The sequence below is a fragment of the Triturus cristatus genome, chromosome 5_2, assembly GCF_964204655.1.
Source record: "Triturus cristatus chromosome 5_2, aTriCri1.1, whole genome shotgun sequence".
NCBI classification, from domain to species: Eukaryota; Metazoa; Chordata; class Amphibia; order Caudata; family Salamandridae; genus Triturus; species Triturus cristatus.
Window position 1 is genome coordinate 104,549,869 of NC_140588.1, and position 22,286 is coordinate 104,572,154.

Below are 22,286 nucleotides of genomic sequence, written 5' to 3' on the forward strand. Positions count from 1 at the left end.
AAGGTTGTCAAATCCCCATAATTCCACCCCATAGAGAGATGCAGGAAGAGCCTTCCCCTGGTAGACCTCTGTTGCTGCAGCAATTGGACGGCTGTAAGACAGCCTCTGATGTCTCGCTATAGCTCCCGCTGTGCGTTTATGGCACAGGAGCATTTTAGAGAGATGTGGGGCCCAATTCAGCTTATTATTGACCCTCACCCCAAGATAGTCAAAGGCTGTAACCAGCTCCAAATTAGAATTGTCCACCCTGATATTATTCTTAAAGCTCTTGGAAGGGGACATGGCCATTAACTTAGTCTTAGAGGTGTTGATTTTAAGGCCCCTGATGTTGCAGAACTCGGTGTAGCGGGTCAGAAGTTTTTGGAGGCCCATAGGGCTCTTGGAGATCAGCAGCGTGTCATCTGCGAACAGCAGGGAGGGTGTTTTTTCCCCGTTCAGGGTTGGCGTGTCGACCCCATCAACCCTCAAATGGTCAGCCACCCCATTTATAAAGAGGGAAAATAGGGTCGGCGCCAAAACACAACCCTGTCGGACCCCTCTCCCTACAGCTATTCTCGCGGTCATCTGTCCCTGGAGGCCCCACCTAAATCTTGCAAAATTGTCTTCATGGAGCCATATGAGGAGGTCCAGAATTAGAGGGGGGATACCAAGAACAGCCAAAACTTGCCACAGCTTTGGACGAGGTACCAAGTCAAAAGCTGTCTTGTGGTCGATAAACGCCAAGTAGAGGCTGCCCTTTTCGATGGTCACCGATTTCCAGTATATGGTGCAGAATCGGAAAACGTGATCAATGGTTCCCACTCCTTGCCTGAAACCTGCCTGAAAGTGGGACAAGATGCCAGCTTCATCGATCCAGGCCCTAATCCTGGTTAGGAGGACCCTGCCAACCACTTATTGGATCACATCAATTAGGCTGATAGGCCTATAGTTGGCAGGGTCCTCTCGATCTCCTTTTTTGTAGATGGCCACCACCTCTGCCCCCTTCCAAGAGTCTGGAACAGGGTGACCCATTGCGATATTATTCAGGGTTAGTAAGATGAACTCGGCCCAGGGCTCTCTATCATGGAGAAGAAGATCTCCGGGAAGGCCATCGGGTCCAGCTGCCTTACCCGGAGCTATCATTTTTAAGGCCGAGTGGATCTCGCTAAGGCCAAAATGAGGCCCGCCCCCCTATAGGGGCAATAGGCTCCCGAGATGGGCCCTCGGTCCGCAGGGGAGAATCTTCCCCCAATGAATAAAGGCCAGAGAAGTGCCCAGTTATGTGGTTTGGAATTGGGTCGGCCCCACCCCTTGCGCTAATATTTATGAGGTCCCAAAACAGGGTCTGATCTTTGCATCGTACTGCGGATTTCAGGTCCTGCCAGTGATCCTCTTCCCAGAGTCTCTTAAATTTTTTTATAGAGCTGTAGTAAGATTTGCGAGCAGACACAATGGAGGGCTGATCCCTTAGTTTTAAAGCCCTAGCAAGTTCCTCCCTTCTTGCCCTGCAGTCGGCCGAAAACCACAAATTTCCCGTGTTTAATCGGGGTGGCTTGCGAACACCATTGGAATTGATTACAAAAAACTTCCCCACCTTTTTAATGGCCTCAAGATAAATCTCTTCAAAGCTACTGAGTGGTGTAATGCTAGGAGGGCGGACCAGGGCGGCCTCCAGCAGACCAGTGCTTTCTACCACGATGTCTTTTATCCTGACCAGATCTATCTCTCGCTTGGCAACTTTAGACCACTCAAGTCGTCTGTTGCAGTTGGATGGAGCGACCTCTCTGGACCAATGAGACTGGGCTCCGCTGGGCGCAATGAACGTGGTGATCAATTCGTGCTTAAGTTGCATGGTTAGTGAGTTGTGGTCTAGGCATGACTTCCATGTCAATGAGATCCGGCCACAACTCAACATCCAGCAGAATGTAGTCCAAGCGCGAAGGGACCCTGGTTCTAATAAATGTGGGTGCTCCTTTAGTATCGGAGCGAGATCTGCCATTTGTCGCCCTTAGGTTAAACTCCAGGGTTATGGCAGTAATTTGAACAGCCCTTTTGGACCATTTTTTAAGTGGCAAAAGGCCAAGCGGAGGAATTCCTTGCTTAAGATTGGCCATCTCTGTACCTAAGATGTCATCATCACCAAGGGGCTCAAAGGTGCAGTTGAAGTCACCAGCTACTACAACACCCGAGGTGGAGGTGAGGGCAGAAAGCAGGGACTCTAGGAAAGACAACTTAGGACTCTCTTGCGCTCCTGATAATCCTCTAGCATATAAGTTAAAAATTTCTAGGCCGCGGTGGAATTCAGACCCTCCAACTGATAGGTGGAGGATGTCGTGGGATGGACTGACATTGTGCTTGATTGACCAGTTCAACTCTATGCTCACCCAAATAAGAAGGCCCCCGATGCACGCCCTCTAGAAGAACTAATTGCCGGAACAAAGTAAGTAGTGAACCCGGATCTATAGATGGGTTCCAAACACCAGGTTTCCTGGAGGAGGATGACATCAAATTTACTAATAAAGTCGTTCCATACAGGATCGGTGAGATTCCTTTTTAGGCCAGCGATGTTCCAGGATAAAAACTGGATAACCTTTGTTGGGCGCAAGGTGGATAAGGGGACTACCTCTCCAGCCCTGCATGTTGTAGATCCCCTGGTATGGCCTCCCCCTAGAGCTACGCTTGGGGTTGCATAAACAACTGGGCTAGCCACAGTAGAGTCCCGAAGAAGGACGGGAAGCAATCGTGTGCCCTCTGGTGGAGGGCTTTCTGGGGAAGGTAGAGAAATATTTGCATGAGACCTGGGTACTCAGTCCACTTGTCTTAGGCCTGAATCCACCCGGTCGCTAAACTGGGGCCAGGCCAAACAACTGCGGATTTGGATGGAGGAGTGTGCGGGTGGTGTGGTCCTATATTCCAACAATATTAGGTTTTCAGCTAGAGCTAGGTCACTAACCTCAATTTCCACACAATCCAAAGGTGAATCTACTCTAGATATCCGCCGCACCCTCAGAATGTCATCTCGAATAATTGATCTGCAGCCTCTAGTGTGCCTCAACCAATGAATGATTTTGTTGTGCAGAGACTCACTACTTTCAAACCCACCAGGGTTGCTCATTTTCGGGACATACGTCATAAAGACCAAAGGTTTTACTGGAAATTGGTGATGCCCCGGACCCATAGTCGCCGAAAGTGGGGGTGGCCCAAACCCACCCCCATTAACTGAGGGAGTTGTGTTACTACCTATCCTAGCCTGGGGATAGGCATTGAACACCCTATTAGACACCAAATTGCGTGTAACGTCAGCAAAGGACCTAGTAGTGGGGGGTGACTTGTTATTTCGCACTCCTAAGGCCCTATTTTGTGGTGCCGCTAAAGGATGGATTGCCAAAGGACAGGAGTGAGCGTGTGGGGCTGGATCGCTTGTTTTTGGGGTGGATGGAGGCCCAGGAAGTGGAGCTTGCGCGGAACTAATCGAATGTGAGCCACGATCTAAAATAAGGCTGGTCACCTTATCGTTAAGCGCTGTAACCAGCTCTTCCAGCCTTGAAATCCTGGCCTGGAGAGCTTCCAGGGATTCAACTGGGGGCCTGGCCAGAGTTAGAGGAGAGAGAGGGACCCTATCAAGTAGAGGGCTGGATTCATCGTTATGCAGGTCAAGAACAGAAAACCTATTAGAACAAAGGACTGGATTGAGAAGAGGCTCTGGAGTGAATGGATCAGGAGCGGTGGCCTGGTGAATTAAGGCGGTCTGTACTTCAAGGGCTGGGGGCTCGTCAGAGATCCTTGGCGGGATAGTAGATAGGCCATGCACATTAGGGCAGTGCTGTGAATTCGAAAACATCGCAGGGATCACCTTTTTAGCGCTCTTGGGGGCATTGTTTGGCACCTTGCAGGCCCCTTGAGTGGTAGCATCCAGACTGCCACTTCCTAGAGTCACCTCACAGTCATTAACTATTTCCTCAATTCTGGCTAGGACACCGTTCATGGCGGAATGGGTAGTATTCTTATCCTTTTTCCCCCGTTTACTGCTGGCCGCCAGACCTCCCTTTGTGCTCTTCCTCTTGCCCATCCTTGAGAACCCAGTCAATTGCGCACAAAAAAGGCACAGGGACCAGATGGAACAATAAGGTCGATTACAATGCAAAGGTAGAGGGTAGCGATATATACACAGTCTGACGTGGCACCAACAGTCTCGTAGAAATTTAAGGAGGTCACAGTACCTTGAGGCGTGTAGCAGTTCTCAGGGGGGTGGCCCAACCCGACCTATTCCGACCTCTAACGGCCACAAACGGCCCGCCCTTTGCCCGGGCTTAGCCCGGCGCACGCCCGCGCGCGTCCCGCGATGCGGGAGGCGCGAGGGGTTGATATCCGTGCCCCGGTGTCAGGGGGCGTGGCCTCTGGTGGCGGCGTGTCCCGTAGGTTCCTGGGACAGGTAGTGTTTTCCTTGGACCTGTGTACTGGCCCCCACAGCAAACGAAGCGTCTCCTGCGAAGCGGGAGGCGCGAGGGGTTGATATCCGTGCCCCGGTGTCAGGGGGTGTGGCCTCTGGTGGCGGCGTGTCCCGTAGGTTCCTGGGACAGGTAGTGTTTTCCTTGGACCTGTGTACTGGCCCCCACAGCAAACGAAGCGTCTCCCCTGCATGAATATTATAAAAGAGGCCAGACGGCCTACTACTAGAGCCTGCTACGCTGCAAAATGGAAAAGATTTGCCATTTACTGCACTAACAATGATATACGCCCACTGGATGCATCCATCCAGAACATCATTTGCTACTTACTACACTTGCAAAGATGTAATTTAGCGTACTCATCCATACGTCTCCACCTAGCAGCATTAGCAGCCTACTTACAAAATCGACAACACTTGTCACTATTTAAAGTGCCTGCGATCAAAGCCTTCATGGAAGGTCTTAAAAGGATTATTCCTCCCAGATTACCACCCTCTCCAGTGTGGAATCTAAGTATTGTTCTCACTAGGCTCATGAGTCCCCCATTTGAACCTCTGCATAAATGCGAACTACAATTCCTTACATGGAAAGTGGCTTTCCTTATTGCTATCACATCCCTTCGAAGGGTAAGTGAAATCCAGGCTTTAACCATACAAGAACCATTCCTACAACTACATCGTAACAAAGTGGTTCTTAGAACAAATCCAAAATTCCTGCCAAAAGTCATTTCTCCATTCCATCTTAACCAATCAGTCGAGCTACCAGTGTTCTTCCCAAATCCGGACAAAGTAGCTGAAAGAGCTCTTCATACCTTAGATGTTAAAAGAGCCCTGCTTTATTACATTGACAGAACCAAATCTTTCCGCAAAACCAAACAATTGTTTGTTGCTTTCTCTCCACCACATAAAGGCAACCCCATTTCCAAATCAGGGATAGCCAGGTGGATAGTTAAATGTATCCAAATATGTTACCAAAAAGCTAAACGCATAACAGTTCCCCCAGAGCGCACTCCACACGCAAAATAGGGGCTTCCATGGCATTCTTAGGAAACTTTCCCTTAGAAGATATTTGTAAGGCAGCCACATGGTCTATGACACACACCTTCACTAAACATTACTGTGTTGATGTGCAAGCCAAACAACAAGCTTCTGTGGGTCAGACTGTCCTTAAAACTTTATTCCAAACTGCTGCAACTGATACAGGTGACCACCGCTAGGGGAGACACTGCTGTATAGTCTATCCTAAGTGTGTGATCTGCAGCTCATATGCCTCGAACGGAATATTTATTTTTATTTATTTTTTTGCATTTGTAATGCGCACAGATACCCACAAAGGGTTTCCCGGCGCCAGGGCTAAGAGGTCAAAACATAGAGGCAGTAACTGTCAAGGACCACAATTATTTATTAAAAAGCCAAGTTTTAACGTTTTTCTTAAAACTGGCAAAATTCTCCTCCTTCCGTAAGGCTAAGGGGAGGGAATTCCAAAGAACTGGTCCCAGATGGGAGAAAGATTTCCCCCCCATTCGGGCCAGTTTGAACCTGGGAACCACGAAATTTGCTCCATTTAAAGAACGGAGATTGCGTGTAGGAACATGGGGCCTAACCAATTTTTGCAGGTATTTTGGTGCAGTTCCTGCCCTGATCTTGAACATGTATGTCAAGGCTTTGAACCGAACTCGGTTCTCTACCCTCAACCAATGCAGGTTCCTCAGATGCTTCGAGATCCTTGCTGTCCTAGGAATCTTGCACAGCAACCTGGCTGCGGAGTTCTGGACCAGCTGCAATCTCCTGATCACGGCTAGATTGGAACCCAGGTATAAGATGTTACCGTAGTCAAGCCTAGATGTAATTAATGCATTGACTCCGGTCTTCTGGGTATCCACAGGCAGCATCCAGATAATCTTCCGCAGCCATTTAAGGATCGTGAAGCAGACACCAGCCACTTTGTTGGCCTGCTGTTTCATTGATAATGAATCATCAATGCACACCCCCAAATTTCTAGCTTGGGTAGCCGGGGTGGGGAAGGCGCCCAAAGATGGTGGCCAATGGGTATCCTGCCACAGATCTTTATTTTTCCCCAGGAGAAGAATCTCTGTCTTCTCCCCATTGAGCTTTAGCTGGTTCGTAGACATCCAGCTGAAAATTTCCTGAAGGCCTAGTTTCAGCACAGAGGGGGATGAAGATTCTGAGTTAGTAAGGGAAAAAATAATCTGCGAATCGTCCGCATAGGTCATAAGTTCTAGACCTACCCGCTCTGCCAAATCGGCGAGGGGGCGGAGATACAGATTGAAAAATAGCGGGCTCAAAATTGAGCCCTGAGGCACACCGTGGGGTGACAGAAAAATGTCCGACTGGGCCTGTGAGGACGAGATCTGAAACGTCCTGTTGCTCAAGTAAGATCTAATCCAGTCCAGCGCTGCCCCTCCGACACCATCCTCACTCAGCCTGACAAGCAGTCTGTTGTGTGAGATGGTGTCGAAGGCTGCGCTTAAATCAAGCAGAACAAGAGCAACCGTTTGCCCGTCGTCCAAAAGTCCCCTGATCTTCTCCGTGACTCCCAGGAGGGCAGATTCGGTGGAGTGGCCTGCCCTAAAACCCGATTGGGAAAAATGGAGTAGGTTGTTATTCTCTGTGTAAGTTGAAAGTACACCATGGATGTGCTTCTCCAGTATTTTTGAGAATGCTGGCAGCAGGGAAATCGGACGATAGTTGGCCAGTACCTCTGGATCAGCTGACGGCTTTTTCAGCAGAGGGCTGACCATGGCGCGCTTCCAGGACGCTGGGACGGTTGCCAGATGAATGGAGGCGTTTAATGTCTCGGCAATAATCCCCAAAGCACTGTCGTCCAGTTGGCTCAGAATATTAATTGGGAGAGGGTCACATGGAGAGCCCGACTTGATAGAGGTGGCTAAAGATTTCAAGGTGTCCAGGGAGATGGATGGCCAGGAGACAAGCCGATTTCCTGGTAGGCTTTCTAAGGGAGGAACTTTCCTGTCATCCCTCCCCGGAACATTAATGTTGGCAAGAATAGTCTCGATCTTTTCCACAAAATATGTGGCAAGGTCTTGACATTTTTGAGGGGTCAGGGGACGTGCAACTGCCATAGAATTAGCTTCGGCTAATTCTTTAACTGTGTTAAAAAGGGTCCGTGCTTTATTGGCAGCAGTATTAATGGTCTCTGTTACATAGGATGCTTTAGCTCTAGCACAGGCCGTGTGATAGAGGTTTCTGGCCTTACGATATGCTTCCTTTTTAAGAGGATCATACTGTTTGCGCCATTTCCTCTCAAGTCCCTTACACTTGGTTTTTTCTAGTTTCAGTACTTCCGTATACCAGGGGGCCGGGGGACGATGGACATTCCCTCTACACCTGGTAGCGGGCAGACAGGTGTCAACTGCTCTCTCTAGCCAAGTGTGGGTTTCCAGCGCATTTCTTTCCATATCAGCACCCAGAACAGGGAGGGATGCCTGTAACGCGTTCTGTAACTCAGTTAGATCTAGCTTTTTCCAATTTCTCATAAAAATTGGAGGGCAAGCAGAGCCTGGCGAATTAAATTGTTCAAGAGTAATACTAAAAAGCGTTAAAAAATGGTCCGACCAACAAATAGGGTCTGTTTTCAACCATTTTAGCTCCTGTACACTAGAAATAATGGGGTCTAACAGATGCCCAGCTTTATGAGTGGGACCCTCATTTCGTAGAGACATATTCAAAGTATTAAAGTCCTCTAACAGGTTAACAGCTATGCTATTAGATTTGTCATCCAAATGAAGATTTAAATCCCCCAGTATGGTCAAGTTTTGGGCATTCAGAAAGTAAGGCGAAATGAAATTAGCCAAGTTCGCAGCCCAACCACTGCTGTTTCCCGGAGGACGATAAATTAGAAATCCAGAAAACATAAAATTTGGATTCAATGAAATTTTAAAAAAAGCTGCTTCACATCCAGGAATATTTACTGTTTCAAAATCACAATTAAAATCCCTGTTTAAGATCACAGCGATGCCCCCTCCTACTTGTTTATCTCTGTCTACTCTAACAATGGCATAGTTAGAGGGTAAGGCAGCGGCTACATCGGGACCTGCACCATCATGCAACCAGGTCTCTGTTAGAAATAGCGCACAAGGTTTTTCTTCAGCTAGGAGGTGGTAGATATCAGCTTTATGTTGAGGCAGTGATCTACAATTCACAGTGTAGAATGTGAATGTGCGAGAATTTAAAACAGAGGTTTGAGTTGATGGCTTAGGTTTGTGTGATACCTCTGGGTAGGGCTGAACATTTGTAAGAGCAAATGTACAGTGAGGACATACTTGTATACCCGTTAGGGAAGGCTTTAGGACAGAGCATTTACTATTGCTACTTGGGCGCATAGACCTTAACTGATCCACAGTGATCTTACCCGGACTAGCGTTTCCTGCCCCGTGACCCGGCCTGGCCCGGACGGGCACAGACGGGCTGGTCTTAGGCTCGTCTTTGGCGCAGTCAAAGGCGCCTACCCTGCGCGCCATCGCTGCGCGCTGGGGGCCTCCGAGTGGCTAAATACTCTCCAGGAATATGCTACTTACCAGTATGCATCTGTTGTTGGCATGTAGAGCTGCAGAGCCACACACTCCCACCCACCTCCCCAGGACCTGTATCTGTTCCAGCATTGTCTTAATTAGATATTACACATGGACATCCTTTCTTTATTCTTACACACTCCATCATTTCCCATCATGGCGAAAAACAATCTGAGGATGGAGTGGATGCCCATGCGCACTGTAGTCCAAGGGAGGAGTCACCTATCTCGTGACCAAAAGACTTCTTCCGAAGACAACAACAACCTGCAAGCATCCGAGCCCAACACCAGATGGCGATCTTATCCTAAGTGTGTGGCTCTGCAGCTCTACATGCCAAGAACAGATGCATACTGGTAAGTAGCATATTCCTTATCTGGGCAGGGGTGAGGTATGCTCGGTGCAGAATTAAGTATCGGATCTGCCGAACGCGCTGGTTGAGAGAGCCTCGTGTCTGGCCCTCCAGCACTGCCATCCATTCCTTCTCCGAAAGGGCATGGTCCTGGTCTCCCTCCCAATGCTGTTTTAGGGGGGCCAGTGTGTTGACGGAGGAACGATGCAAGCCACCGTATCAAATGACCCCCTTCCCCATCATAGTGAGTTTTTGTATATCATAAAAAGAAATTGCCCTTTGTCGACATGCCCTAGCTGCCCAACTCTATAGTTTCCTGCATACGGAAGAGATGTGTGCATTGCTTAATAAAGAGATGTATGCGTTGGGAAAGCATCTGGCCAGGATATTTTACTGATTTTGTCTGAGTGTCTTTAATTTGTCTTTAATTTGAATATAGGATCTTTATATACTTAAATCTCTTCTTTATATAATGTCACAAAGCCATTTTTCTATAGTATTTGTTTTGTTGCAACCAGAAGTGATCTATTACCGAATCGTAACATGGAGGATGTTAGATTTTAGCCATACCTACATTTATTATGTTTAGAAACCAAATAATAACCATGTTTGCGAACACTGAATTTTTTTGCTTTGAGAATTCTTTCAATTACGATTTACAATTCTTTTTTCTTTTTCATTTTAGGAGCCTATCAAACCGCTTGAAAAAAGAGCTCTAAATTTCCTTGTGAATGAATTTTTATTACAAAATAACTACAAGCTCACGTCGATAACCTTTTCAGATGAAAATGATGATCAGGTACAGTCTGGTTGACACTTCTATAAATAATTATTCCTTAATGTGTTCAAGGTTTCTCTTCACAACATAATCCTTATCCACTAATTGTAAGTTACTGTGTAGCTGGTAAAGCTAGGTGATTAGATGCACTCTGTTCTTTCCTTGTACCACCTTTTAAATTATTGTACAACTGATCAAACCTACTTTTTTATTACCTTTTTATAATTGGAACTGATGTATTTTATACTGCTTTCTTTTTTTTCTTTTTGGTTTTTAGGTCTCATTGCAATGATTTTAATAAATTGTGCAATAAAAATTATCCATCCAATTGCATGCACTGTAAATTGCACTTGGTGGAATTAGCGCCATGTAAAATATTTAGTAACCCAATCTAAAAATTATTTTTAAAGCATGAGGGTGTGCTGGCCATACATTTCAAATCTTCGTTGCGTGTTCTGCATTGAAATACTATTTGCAGAATATTAACAGTATCATAAGTACAGCCTTGTGGTATTATGATTACAAACACTTGTATTTAAGATATCTATATGCAGGTCAAGTGTAAATAAATTGTCATGGTAAAAGAAACGTCACAAAGGGAAACTCAAGTCTTTACAGATAAAGTGTCATGTTCAATAAATCAGAGCGGTCATACAGAAATTAGCTTTTTGTTTTGACTTTTTAACTCAATCAAGGTTCCTCGTTGTGACATATAAGCTGATTATAGATCTGATGTTAGTGCAATAAACAACCGTTAATACTTACAAAGCCTGATTTACATTTAGAAGTGCAATTGTAAAAAACATTTACATGTTATGTATGGTATCCACACAATTACTCTGCCGTTTCAGCTTTCAGTGAAGATGCCTATTATGCAGAACTTGGAAAAAAAATAAGGAATATTTATTTCCTTAAAGTATTCTTGTCACTCTTTTTGGCAGCATAAGCTATGGTTAAGGTCACACATTGGGAATTATAAGATGGTATAAAGATGCAAGGCATTATGGTTAAAGAGTGTAATGACCGAAGCTAGTTAATGAAAATTAAAATATCAGTGCCTGTCTAGAAAGGGTCAGTGCAAAATAGTGAAAGGAACCAGGGGAGAAATAGTCTTTAGAGGCATCATAATCACTCAATACTTTTGGATAATAGTGTCGTAAATGTGGAAAAAAGTATTTCACATCTAAATTCTAGGGAAATTTAGAGAAAAGCTAGAAAGATTTAGCGACTCTAATTGCCTTTTAAGAAAAAAAGGTTCAGCACAGAGTCTGAGCCCACCTACATTTGCTAATGGAAGGCTGCACCATGTCAAGTGTTTTCACAAAGGGAGTGGCACGGGGTCAAACTCTGTGAGTTGTAGATACATGCTGATAGTCTTGATTAAGTTGCAAGTTTCCAAGGATGCATGCTTAAACTTAAATCTAGGTACTGGGGTGTTTTACAGCTTTCCTAAAATTATTCCCTCCTGGCCTTAGTGATTCTTATGAGCCCAAGCAAACTTGGCGAAAAACTGGCTTCAGGCTGGTCCCAAAATAACCTACCAACTGTGGTGACTAGTGCACGATTTATCCAATGGGTACCACTCAGTTCCATTTCGTCCCTCCTTTACACATGCCTTCCCACAGTGAAGGCAACGAGGGCCTCACGCTTAGGAGTGTTCCTCCGCAATCTTTGAATTCCTCTTTTTTACATACAGCTGAGGACTTCCAGGGAATTTATCTCACAACAGGCAATTGGATAAAAACCATCAGATAGAGCACCCTACTCTTCCTGGGTGTGCATTGAGGAGTGGCTGGATGAATCTGATAAATGACATCTGACAGAGACTTCTAGCCACAGATTCCTTACCGAGGTATAATCCCCGTTGTTGGACTGGATCCAGAATTTTTTCACGATCTGTACCTCCCTGCACACCATTTGGTGACCTCATTTGGCTCCACGTGCTGTCGGCGTCACCCGCGCCAGAAGTGATGTGTCCGGTGCCTATAAAGGCGACATCCCAGAACGCTGACGTCTGTACTTTTATTTCTGCTCCAGTCAGCGCAGATCCTGAGAGAGCTACCCGCAGTCATTTTTGGCTGTCGGTTTTCAACTTTTTTTGTCAAAGCTTTTTTGACACGTGTTTTCTGGTGTGGCAGGTATGCCCAAGAGGAAGGCTGGTTTCAAGCTCTGCGGCACGTGTCACTAACTAATACCGGTGACGTACTCGCCCCTCATCTGTCGAGAGGAAGGTCCCAGAATTGGTCGCGGACCCATTGATCTTCGTCAATGTTGTCTCACTTGGGTAAGTCCCTCAAGAAAAAGAAAAGCAAGAATTTGAAGAGGTCTTTTGAAGTCGTCAGATGAGATGAGGGAGAATTGACACTCCGTGGTTAGCCAGCACCTGGGCCGTCTCCACCCCTCCCTGAATTTCCGGAAGCTGGAGCGACCCCCCACCCAACTTCGAGAATTTTATGGCGCCATGTATCTCATATTTGGGATGTTCATCCCTGCTGGAATGGCTTTGGGACCTGCAGGTTTGGGAGGGGCCCCTACTGGTCTATCGCCAGCAGGTTTACCCTCGGATCCACAGATGGATCCAGACTGGTCGAGCCACATTGAACTTACCCAATGCTGGCCCTGCCGCCGGCATGTGGCAGCAGTACCATCTCCATGCATATCCCTGACACGGAGATGGAGGGGTGTCCTCTCACTCTGGTGCCGAATGGAGCCATGCCACCCAGGTCAGAGCCTAAGCCCTATTCCTATGGGCTAGGACTTGGGGAAAATCGGGAGGGGCCACCAGACCCTTATGAATACCAGCCTCTAGACCCCAATGAGGAGACCTGGTGTGAGGATCTGGCAGACGCCAGAGGACTGCCCCAGATACAGGCTTGGTCTATCCTCCTACAGTGGCTACGGAGCAAGGAGCCTCTTTATCTATGGTGTTGAGGAGGGCAGCTGAGGTCCTAGACGTTTAGCTGCCCTCTGTGGTGGTCAAGAAAAATGTCTTGATGGAATTGCTTCAGCCGGATGTCACCCTATCGATACTGCTTCTCCCATTTAATGGAGGCATCACAGGCGTCCTACTCTGGCCAGGTTCAAGCCCTGCACAGGGGCTCCTGTGAATAGAACAATTGCCTGTCACAATCGCCCCACCACAGGGGGACCCTCATTTCCTAACACAACACACAACCCCGTAGAGCTTGGTGGTCCAAGTCTCTACTTCCTGAGTAAATCCTAGTGCAGTCTCTTCCACCCCACCCAGTAGGGAAACCAAAGGGCTGTATATCTTAGCAGGAAATGTTTTGTTCCGCCAGCCTGGCCAGTGAACACCGCGTGCCTTTTGTCATTACTCCAGTTCACTCTGGAATTTGCTTGCGCAGATGCTGTTAATGGTCCCGGAGGAGGCCTAGGCCGTACTGTCCCAAGGCTGACTGGAGAGAAGCAGCTAAGTTCCCAATCTGATGTGAGCTGGACACGAGTGACTCGCTAGGCAGAGAGGTTTCTTCCTCGGTGGCCTTGAGGTGCCACACCTGGCTAAGGACAACCGGCTTTTCGGGGGATGTCAAGGCTTCGCTCATGGACATGCCTTTTAATGGCACCTGTCTCTTCAGAGACCAGGCGGATTCAGCATTAGAATGCTTCATGGATAGCAGAGCTACAGCCAGGTCCTTGGTCCTTTCCATGGACCCTCGTCAACCCCAGTCCTCCTTTCGTGGCCAAGCCTTGGGTTTACAGCTGCGTCTCTTCCTGCCCATTCACCACTGCACGCAAACTTCCCAGCTCCTGGGTGGCCGTGGACGCGGTACCCACAGACCCTGTGGGTCAGGCATCCAGATGCTCGGGCCAGTTCCACACTCCCCCAGCAGCAGCATCCTCCAAACCCCTTTAGTTTGCCCTCTAACTGTTATGGGCACCCAGTGTGAGGCAGGATATGCCATCACCTGCACCATTGGAGTTCAATAACATCCGACCACTGGGTTCTCCTGATTGTCCGAAGAGGCTCCTCCAAAGCCCATCAAGAACACCCCTCCACATATGCTACCCACATAAGAAAAGTTGATGGAGGATCATCTTTCCTTACTCCGCCAGGAAGTGGCGGCTCTCTTGGCCAAGGGAGCTATAGAGAGAGTGCCAGCAGAAGTAGATCGTGGTTGCTATTCCTGTTACTTTCTGATGCTCAAGAGGAACGGAGGCCTTCTTCCTATCCTAGACCTTTGCACTCTCAATTTCTTCCTTAAAAAGAAGAAATTCAAAATGCTCACGCCTGCTCAACCCAAAGTCTGTGATGTTATTGTGGCAACTCAGCGTCCCTCCACCAAGACAGTATATGACGGCCGTTGGAATACATTTGTGGCATGGTTTGCTGAGGAACAAGTTGATCCCTTATCTTCTCCCCTTTCCCTAGTTCTTTAGTGTATCCTTACCCTGGCCCACCAGGTTCTTCATTGGGCACTTTGAAAGGATATTTATCTGCCATCTCTGCTTTTCTGCGGTTGCCAGATCAGCCCTCTTTCTTCGAGTCCCCGCCTGTAGATTGGTTCCATTAAAGTCTGCAGCACATGTTTCTCCCACATCCCTTTGTTATTCATCAATGGGACCTTAATTTGGTTCTTACTGTCTTAATGGGTTCTCCTTTTTGCGCCGAATCATTTGTGTCCTCTTAGGCTCCTTACCATCAAGACAGCCTTTCTGGTGTTAATTACATCTGCCCGGAGGGTTAGTGAGATACAGGCACTGTCTTGTCAGCCTCCCTACATCTTGTTTTCCCTTGACAAACTGGTGCTTCAGACTCGAGCAGCCTTCTTGCCTAACATAGTTACCCCATTCCACAAAGGCTAATTCATCACTTTGTCTACCTTTTACGCTATGCCTCATTCCTCTAAGGAAAAGGAGAGACTCCACCAGTTGGCCCCAAACAGAGAGTTGTCGTTCTACCTTGACCTCATAAAACCAGTCCGGGTGGACGATCAACTCTTTGTGGGCCAAGAAAGGGAGGTCCGTATATAAATGGACCTTCTCCCAATTGATCATGCATTCAACTCTGCTATGCATTGGCCAAGAAGCAACCCACAGAGGGTTTGCATGCTCATTTCACCAGGGTAAAGGCTGCGACAAATGCGTTAGCATGCGCAGAACCGGTCCTGGATATATACCAGACAACGACGTGGGCCTCTCTCTCTACACGTTATTTTATTTTTTATTTATTTTATTTTAAAGGTTTTATATAGTGCTGGCTAGACCCAGAGGTATCGGAGCGCTTTAAATGAGTATCAAACCACAGTTGCAGGTTACATCGTTAGAAAGGTTACACAGTTATTAGAGCATGGCAACATAGTTATATGTAAGGTCGAAACAAACAATAAGGACATATACATAAGGGAAAAAGCAGGCAAGGGGAGAAATTCAGTGGGGGGGGTAGGAGCAGGGGAAGTAGACAGAGAACGAATGAGGGAAAGAGGAGGGGAGGGTGAGAGACACAGCATGGAAAGAGGAGGGGGGTGACAGGGACACAAACCGGTAGACGAGTCATAGCTGCGTCCAAAGACCAGTAAACTGTGATCCCAGGGGAAGTGGTTCATTTCCCCATCTCAATCTCTATGCTAGAAACATATTGACGGACGAGCCCAAATTTCTATATTATGTATAAATGGAATCGTAAAGAATGCATGAATTGTGCTCACAAAAACAGGTTAAGAAAAGGGATGTGGGGCTGGGAACCTTTCCACACACCGGCAGAAAATAAGACTGGATTAGGTATTAGGTTTTAGGTAATTTCTTTGCATTCTGTGTTTATTATTCACTTGTGCTAATTATCTCAATTTCTTTGCAGAAATTACTTGTCATATTTTATAGAATAGAGTAGTTTGACAGTAAGATTTGCACATACCATGTTGTTTTTGCTCCCTGACTTCTCAGAAACAAGGTGTGTCCCTGACTGTGACCTATGGGAACATCAATCCCAGACTAACGGTTATTTAAGGAATTCAGAATTTATCAAGGCGGAAGGCCGAGGAGTTTGTTAAACAGCAAAACTAGTGTTTTGATGTTAGCAAAATGACCTATCCTGTAAGTGTTCAGTGTCAGCAAGTTCCACATGCTGAAAAAGATAATGGCGGCTACCCTGTTGCCTTAATGTTTACTTTTGCACCCTGCTATGCCATTGAGGAGCACGATTACCTGTGTGTGATCTTACCATCTGTAACATTGTTTTGCATGGTCCTGAGCAAAACGCCATGTCGTTGTCAGATGTTCTGTCTTGACATTGGCAGAATTGGCATGTTAGTCTGCAATAAAAGCTCTGGCAATTTTTCGGCCCTCTGTCATTCTAAGTAGGTTTTAGAGTGGGTTGTGGTGAGCTTCCTGAACCCTGACGGGGGATAACCTACTCTACATCTGACAGATATAATTCTTTTTGACTAATTCATACCATAGAAAATACATTGCAGCAAAATCTATTATAAGAAATGTTGTTTGTTGTTTCCGACTGCTTGAAGGCAATTCTTTTTGTTTTTACATCTGTTTGTGGTTTTGTTTAAGATGTGTTTCATTTTTTATATACGGCATACATATTTTAAATGTATTGTTTATTAAGTAATCTGAGATGGTCTCCTCTGTTAAACAAAAATGCAGGGTTTATCAACTACAATACTGGTCTCCATAGAATTAATTTCCATGTTGGGGATTAAGGTTGTAATGGAGATCCACATCTCTCATTCTCTCCCATCAAAAGGACCGCCAATAAAATGCATTGGGTAGATTCATCCCTCGGTTAGTCAGTGTTTTACAAAGGATGAAAACTAACTGTTGTGAGCCTGTTTCTTCCTGACTCAAATTCGTGTTTCGTACTTTGCAGAAGCCTTTGCTTTTTAACTTCACAGGTACTCGATACATAATTATTGTAGTTAATAACTACATAATTTCTTCAACAGTATACAGTTTAGTTGCAGGCTACACATGTTTGCGCCTCACAGTCTTGTAATTCGTTAGATAAGTGTTTGTGGACACGCATAGTATCCTATCTATCTATCTATCTATCTATCTATCTATAATACTATTAGTCAGAACTCATTTTTATATTACTTGGCTTCATGTACCAGCAGCCTTACTATCAATCGTAGTATTTTGATTGTCAGGATAGATTTCTAATTAATGAACATGAATTTCAGTCCTTTGTGCCTCTCTTTGTTTGCTGATCTTTATATTGGTTTGCAAAGATCCTGATACCTCTCATTTGACATTACAATATATGGTCATTTTGTTTTCCTTTTTGTATATGTCCTGCTCTCTATATTAATTGTCTCAGAGATACAATTAGGGTATCTGGCAAATATTTAAAACCACACATTGAAAGTAAACGCTTTTTGGACATGGTCATTAATTACGAATATCCCTGTCCAAATTGGTGTATGGCGGCTGCTCCTTTGCATTTTATAAAATATCATTTGAAACTGGCATCTTCAGCATGTATGTGCTGAAGACCGCATAGAAAGGTTTTATCAGATCTGATTTCAATTGTTCATTTTTTCTTTGCATCTCTGAGCCATGGAGAGAAGTATTAATATTTTCACTTGAACTGCTGGTGATATTTTCGTAATTCTCCATCTGAATTAGGTATACTTTGCTTGACCCAACCAGCTGTTTGGTTGTATAGGGATACAACATAGTTTAATTAAATGTGAAAATCATTCTAAACACCATCACATTGCCGACCTTGGAGTCACCCAAGTTTATAATTATTTAATTGGTAAAGTAGAATAGTTTAATTATTTAGTCTAATAGTAAGAGTTTCCAGTTCAAAGCAGGCTCAGAATTGGAGCATTAAAGTCATGCGTGCTTGCAACCCTGGGCAGATCATGCCTAAGTGCTCGGAGTGAGGGCCAACAGCTTTACAGGAGCTTTTTTTTAAAACTGTGTTTATTAACATAAGAGCAAGTACATTGAATATCAGAGATGCATGGACAGATGCATGACATTGCAATAATACATATATAGCGAGAATAAAGCTGTATTAACATAGGTGGGGTTACAACCAGTTGGGCCTTCTCAGAACTACCTTTAGTGTTGGCCATAGTTCCAATCTGATGAGCTGCTGGAAGATAAAGAATAAGTGTATGATGATAAAGGGGGGGGGGGGGGGGGGGGGAATTCTTTTAGCTCCTCTCGCTTCCCCGGTCTAGTCTTGTTTTGTTGGGCATATCTTCCTCATCTCCCACCTCTAGTCTGTAATGTTTTAGCCAAGGTGTCCAGATTTTACGGAACTTTTGGGGGCATCCTTAGACCCAATACGTAACATTTTGTGCCACCATATAGAGGTCCATGTGAGCCCTCTGTTCGGTAAGCGTGGATGGATCTGGGGCACCCCAGCGACGGGCTATTTCCCTTTTGGTCACTATCAGCCCTAGGTTACATAGTAGGATCAGACTACGTGGTAGGTCTATCTCAGTGGGAATGCCCAGCAGGGCATACTTGGGCTCCCTCTCGAGTTGCGCCCCAGTCACTCTGTTTAGATCCCCCAGTATCTGGTTACAGTATGTTTGGATGTGGCTACAGTTCCAGAGCGTGTGAATATAATTACCTTGTTGTATTTTACAGCGCAGGCAGTACAGTATTTCTGCTCTACCCATGGCGCGTAAGCGTGCTCTATCAAAGTACACACTGTGGAGAATCTTAAATTGCATGAGGCATAGCCGTAGTTTAATGGCCACTTCCCTCAGGTGCATTAGGCCCGCCTCCCAGTCGATGTCCTCCAGCAGCCCGGTGGTATTTTCCCATTTGGTCCTAAGGGTCCCCAGCCTATCCGGAATATTATTCATTAGTGCCGTGTAAGTCCATGAAATGGCTGTGTTAGCAAGTTCTTCTTGTAATAGCCTGCCTTCTAAGGGCGCAAACTCTGGGATGTCTGTAGCGACTATCCCCACACAGTGTATTGAACATCCCTAGGCAATTAGAACTTTACAGTTGTTGAAAATCTATAGATAGATTTGTCTTATCAGTACATCGTTTTTATGAACTCAGTGTAACAATCAACCAGATAAATGTAATGGCAATACGTTCTAATTAAAAACAATCATTTATTACAAGTTAAAAATCAATTTATAACACATATTAAGTCCTATATATCTAATTGACATATACATACATACATATGTTTAATCATAAAAAAACAGTTATATAAAAATAGAATCAATTCAATTTGTGGCAGAAAGAGTAATTTTCTTCATTGCGCGTTTCGACGCAGACTGCGTCTACGTCAGGAAAAGCCATACAAATACCTAGAACATAATATAGCGTCTATCCCCGCCACGCATGGTGCAGCCTAAGATATGAATAGTTGTGAGTATCACATAGTTTATATGTGATTTTTAGAGTGTCAAAGGGAGCCAGGGTGTCTCCTACAAAAATGTCCCCCAGTTTAGAGATCCCAATTAAGTCCCACTGTCGGAACCCCTGGAGCTTGCTAATTTCAGGCAATCGCGATCCCTCCCAGAGAGGTGTCTCTCTCATGAGTTTGTTATCCCACTTAATTTGTCTCTCCGCCCCTCTCCAAGCCTCTATCATTCGTTGAGTGGCCGGTAGTAGTCAGCAGGTTCCTTTGTCTCCGTATAAATAGTGGAGATATGTGCGGTGTCTAAATTGGAGCCGCTCCAGGGCATATGTGGGGTGATCTCTCTTTGCATGTCCCCATTCATTAACCACTACTAGGTGAGCCACCCTGTAATAGGACCGTATGTCTGGTACTGCAAGTCTCCCGTTGTATTGATTTTTCTGGAGTGTCTGCAGTGCCACTCTCGGGTGAGTCCCATCCCACAGGAGTGTGCGTAGGTTGGTGTTTAATAATAATAGTAATAGTGGCACTTGTATTGTTGTGAATATAGCCTCGGGTATCTTACAATATGTATTCTGAAGTATATAGAGTAATTTCGGGAGCGTAATAATTTTTTATAATACCGCTCTGCCCATTATCGTTAGTGGAAGTCGCCTCCACCTCTCAACATCGCCTTGAAATTCTCTGGTGACCCGTCTGATGTTTTATTTGAGCTTTACTGTATCATTGGTGGTGATGTACAGACCCAGATATCGAAATCCCTCCTGGGCTACCCGAAAGCACCCTGGGAGTTCCCATGTATCTAGTTGCCCTCCCAGCGAGAATAGAGAAACTTTATCCCAGTTGATGTTATATCCTGCATGCCGGCCATATTCTTCAAAAATGTGTAAAACCCTCAGGAGTGTCTTATCTGTGTTGGTGACGTATAGCAGGATGTCATCAGTATAGAGGCATATGCGCTCGTCTCTGAGGGCCTCTCCATCGTCAGTAAAGCCAGTCATTCCTGGGTGTGCTCTAATTACGCAGGCAAGTGGTTCCAGTATTAGAGAGAACATCAGAGGGGACAGGGGGGCAGCCCTGTCTAGTACCTCTCTGCACCCGGAAGGTCGGCTAGGTCACCCCATTGACTCGGACCTTGGCTACTGGATCAGTGTATAGCAGTTCCACCCAGGCTATAAAGACTGGGCCGAATCCAAACTTGAACAGGGTTTGTCACAAGAATGGCCAATGGACTGTATCGAAGGCCTTTTCGGTGTCAAGGGAAAGGAACATATGCGGAGTGGCTCTGATCTTTACCGTGTCCAGCCAGTTGGCTAGCCGGCGAAGGTTGAGTCAGGTGGCTTCCAGGAACATTATTGAATTCCATACTGCTTTCTTAGTTACCATGCATCTGCCAGGTGAGTTGGGGAGCTTCATCTTATTGGAGTCTGTGGATTGTCACAGGAATAGGTCCCATTTCCATATGAACCAGTCTGTAGTTCTTCCAGCTTCTCGTTTTTTTTACATTGTTCCTTTATGCTTAAAATTTCCATTCAGTAAATTTAAAGCATGCTATGATTGCCTACAATACCTAAAAAGGGAGGTCAAACAGTCTACATTGCTCAGTCACATACAGTATAAATCCTTCCTCTAGTGAGCGCACTTCTTCACCTTTTGACTCCTTCTTAATTGTTTATTACTTCAGATGGCTGGAGAAAAATCTTTAATTTTTCTTAGGCGCCGGTAGGTAGTGCCGTGAGCCTCCATTGCTACTCTATTCCACCGCAGACATGACATCATGAAGCCACCTATAGGTACTATCCCACCTCACAGATGTCAGTTCCTTTTTTTCAAACCCTTCATTGTCGATCTGAAGCTCCACTCTTGCGTTTTTGTTTGGTTATTAACAAATAATCAAAAACGTTTATCTACTGTGGAAATGTAAGAGGTATGGCGAAACCGACGAAAACAGGCTTTAAACCATGTTCTATGTATTATGAGCAGATGTCAGTCATGAACCTGCATCATGTCTATCTGTGTTCCCTTGGGCAAACATGACTTTGCAACATGTGTTCTCTATTGCAACCCAAAGGCTGTCTGGGGGCAGGATGCCAAACTTTACATGGCTTAACGCAAGAAACGAGCCAGTTTCCGCTCCCTGGCAGTCAAGCGTATTCTGTTTACCTGATGAGTAACCAGGAGTGAAAACTGGCTTCCAAGACGAAGCAAAAGAAGTATGCCAATGCTTTGCCTTCTATGCACTCCTGTTTGCTTGAGAGGTCACATAGTCAGCATTAAAGAACCTGACCCTTTCATCATCTTACTCCCCTGAGCCTTAATTCTATCCTGAAAAGATATACACCAAGTTCACAAGGCTGTCTTTGAATCCACAACATATGCAGATGATGAACACAAAGAATTGTAGAAACCAAGTTCAGGGTGAGGCACAAGCAGATCCCAAATTATCCTGTGCTCAATTCCCTGGTAGCTTTGCCTAGATCCCCACAAATCATGTCGTCCTCTTCTTTGGTTTTCACCACTGTCTAGCAAGCTTCTGCCCAGGCCCTTAGCACCTTTTGCAACTATATCTTCTTGGTGGTGCTCTCAACTGGAAGTCCCCCCTCGAAGTTTCAGACACAACGGTCAGAGGAAGAAATTGGAAAGAGCAAACGGAAGCCAATTAAGGAGAATTTAAACTTGAATTGGTCTTAGATATGGGGTGGTAGTGTGCACTAAATCACTGTCTGGCACTGCACATACACATCAAATCCTCACCGCAGACCACATGGTAGAAAATGGGTTACTGGTTGACCTGATTGTTAGCCCTGGTCAGGCAGCAACCACAATCCTAGTCAGGGTAAGGCCCAAGCAAACCCTAAATTAACCTGTGT

General features: G+C 45.6%; 1 protein-coding gene across 7 annotated transcripts in view; it reads left to right on the forward strand.

Annotated features, from left to right (window-relative positions):
* The window catches only part of RELCH (RAB11 binding and LisH domain, coiled-coil and HEAT repeat containing), a 760,620-nt gene that overhangs the window by 172,500 nt on the left and 565,834 nt on the right, over nucleotides 1-22,286 (forward strand). For all 7 annotated transcript variants that reach the window (XM_085606887.1, XM_085606888.1, XM_085606890.1 and 4 more), the window contains one exon: nucleotides 10,014-10,127. In XM_085606887.1, the coding sequence (XP_085463013.1) occupies nucleotides 10,014-10,127 (114 nt within the window). The remainder of the gene's footprint in view (nucleotides 1-10,013; nucleotides 10,128-22,286) is intronic.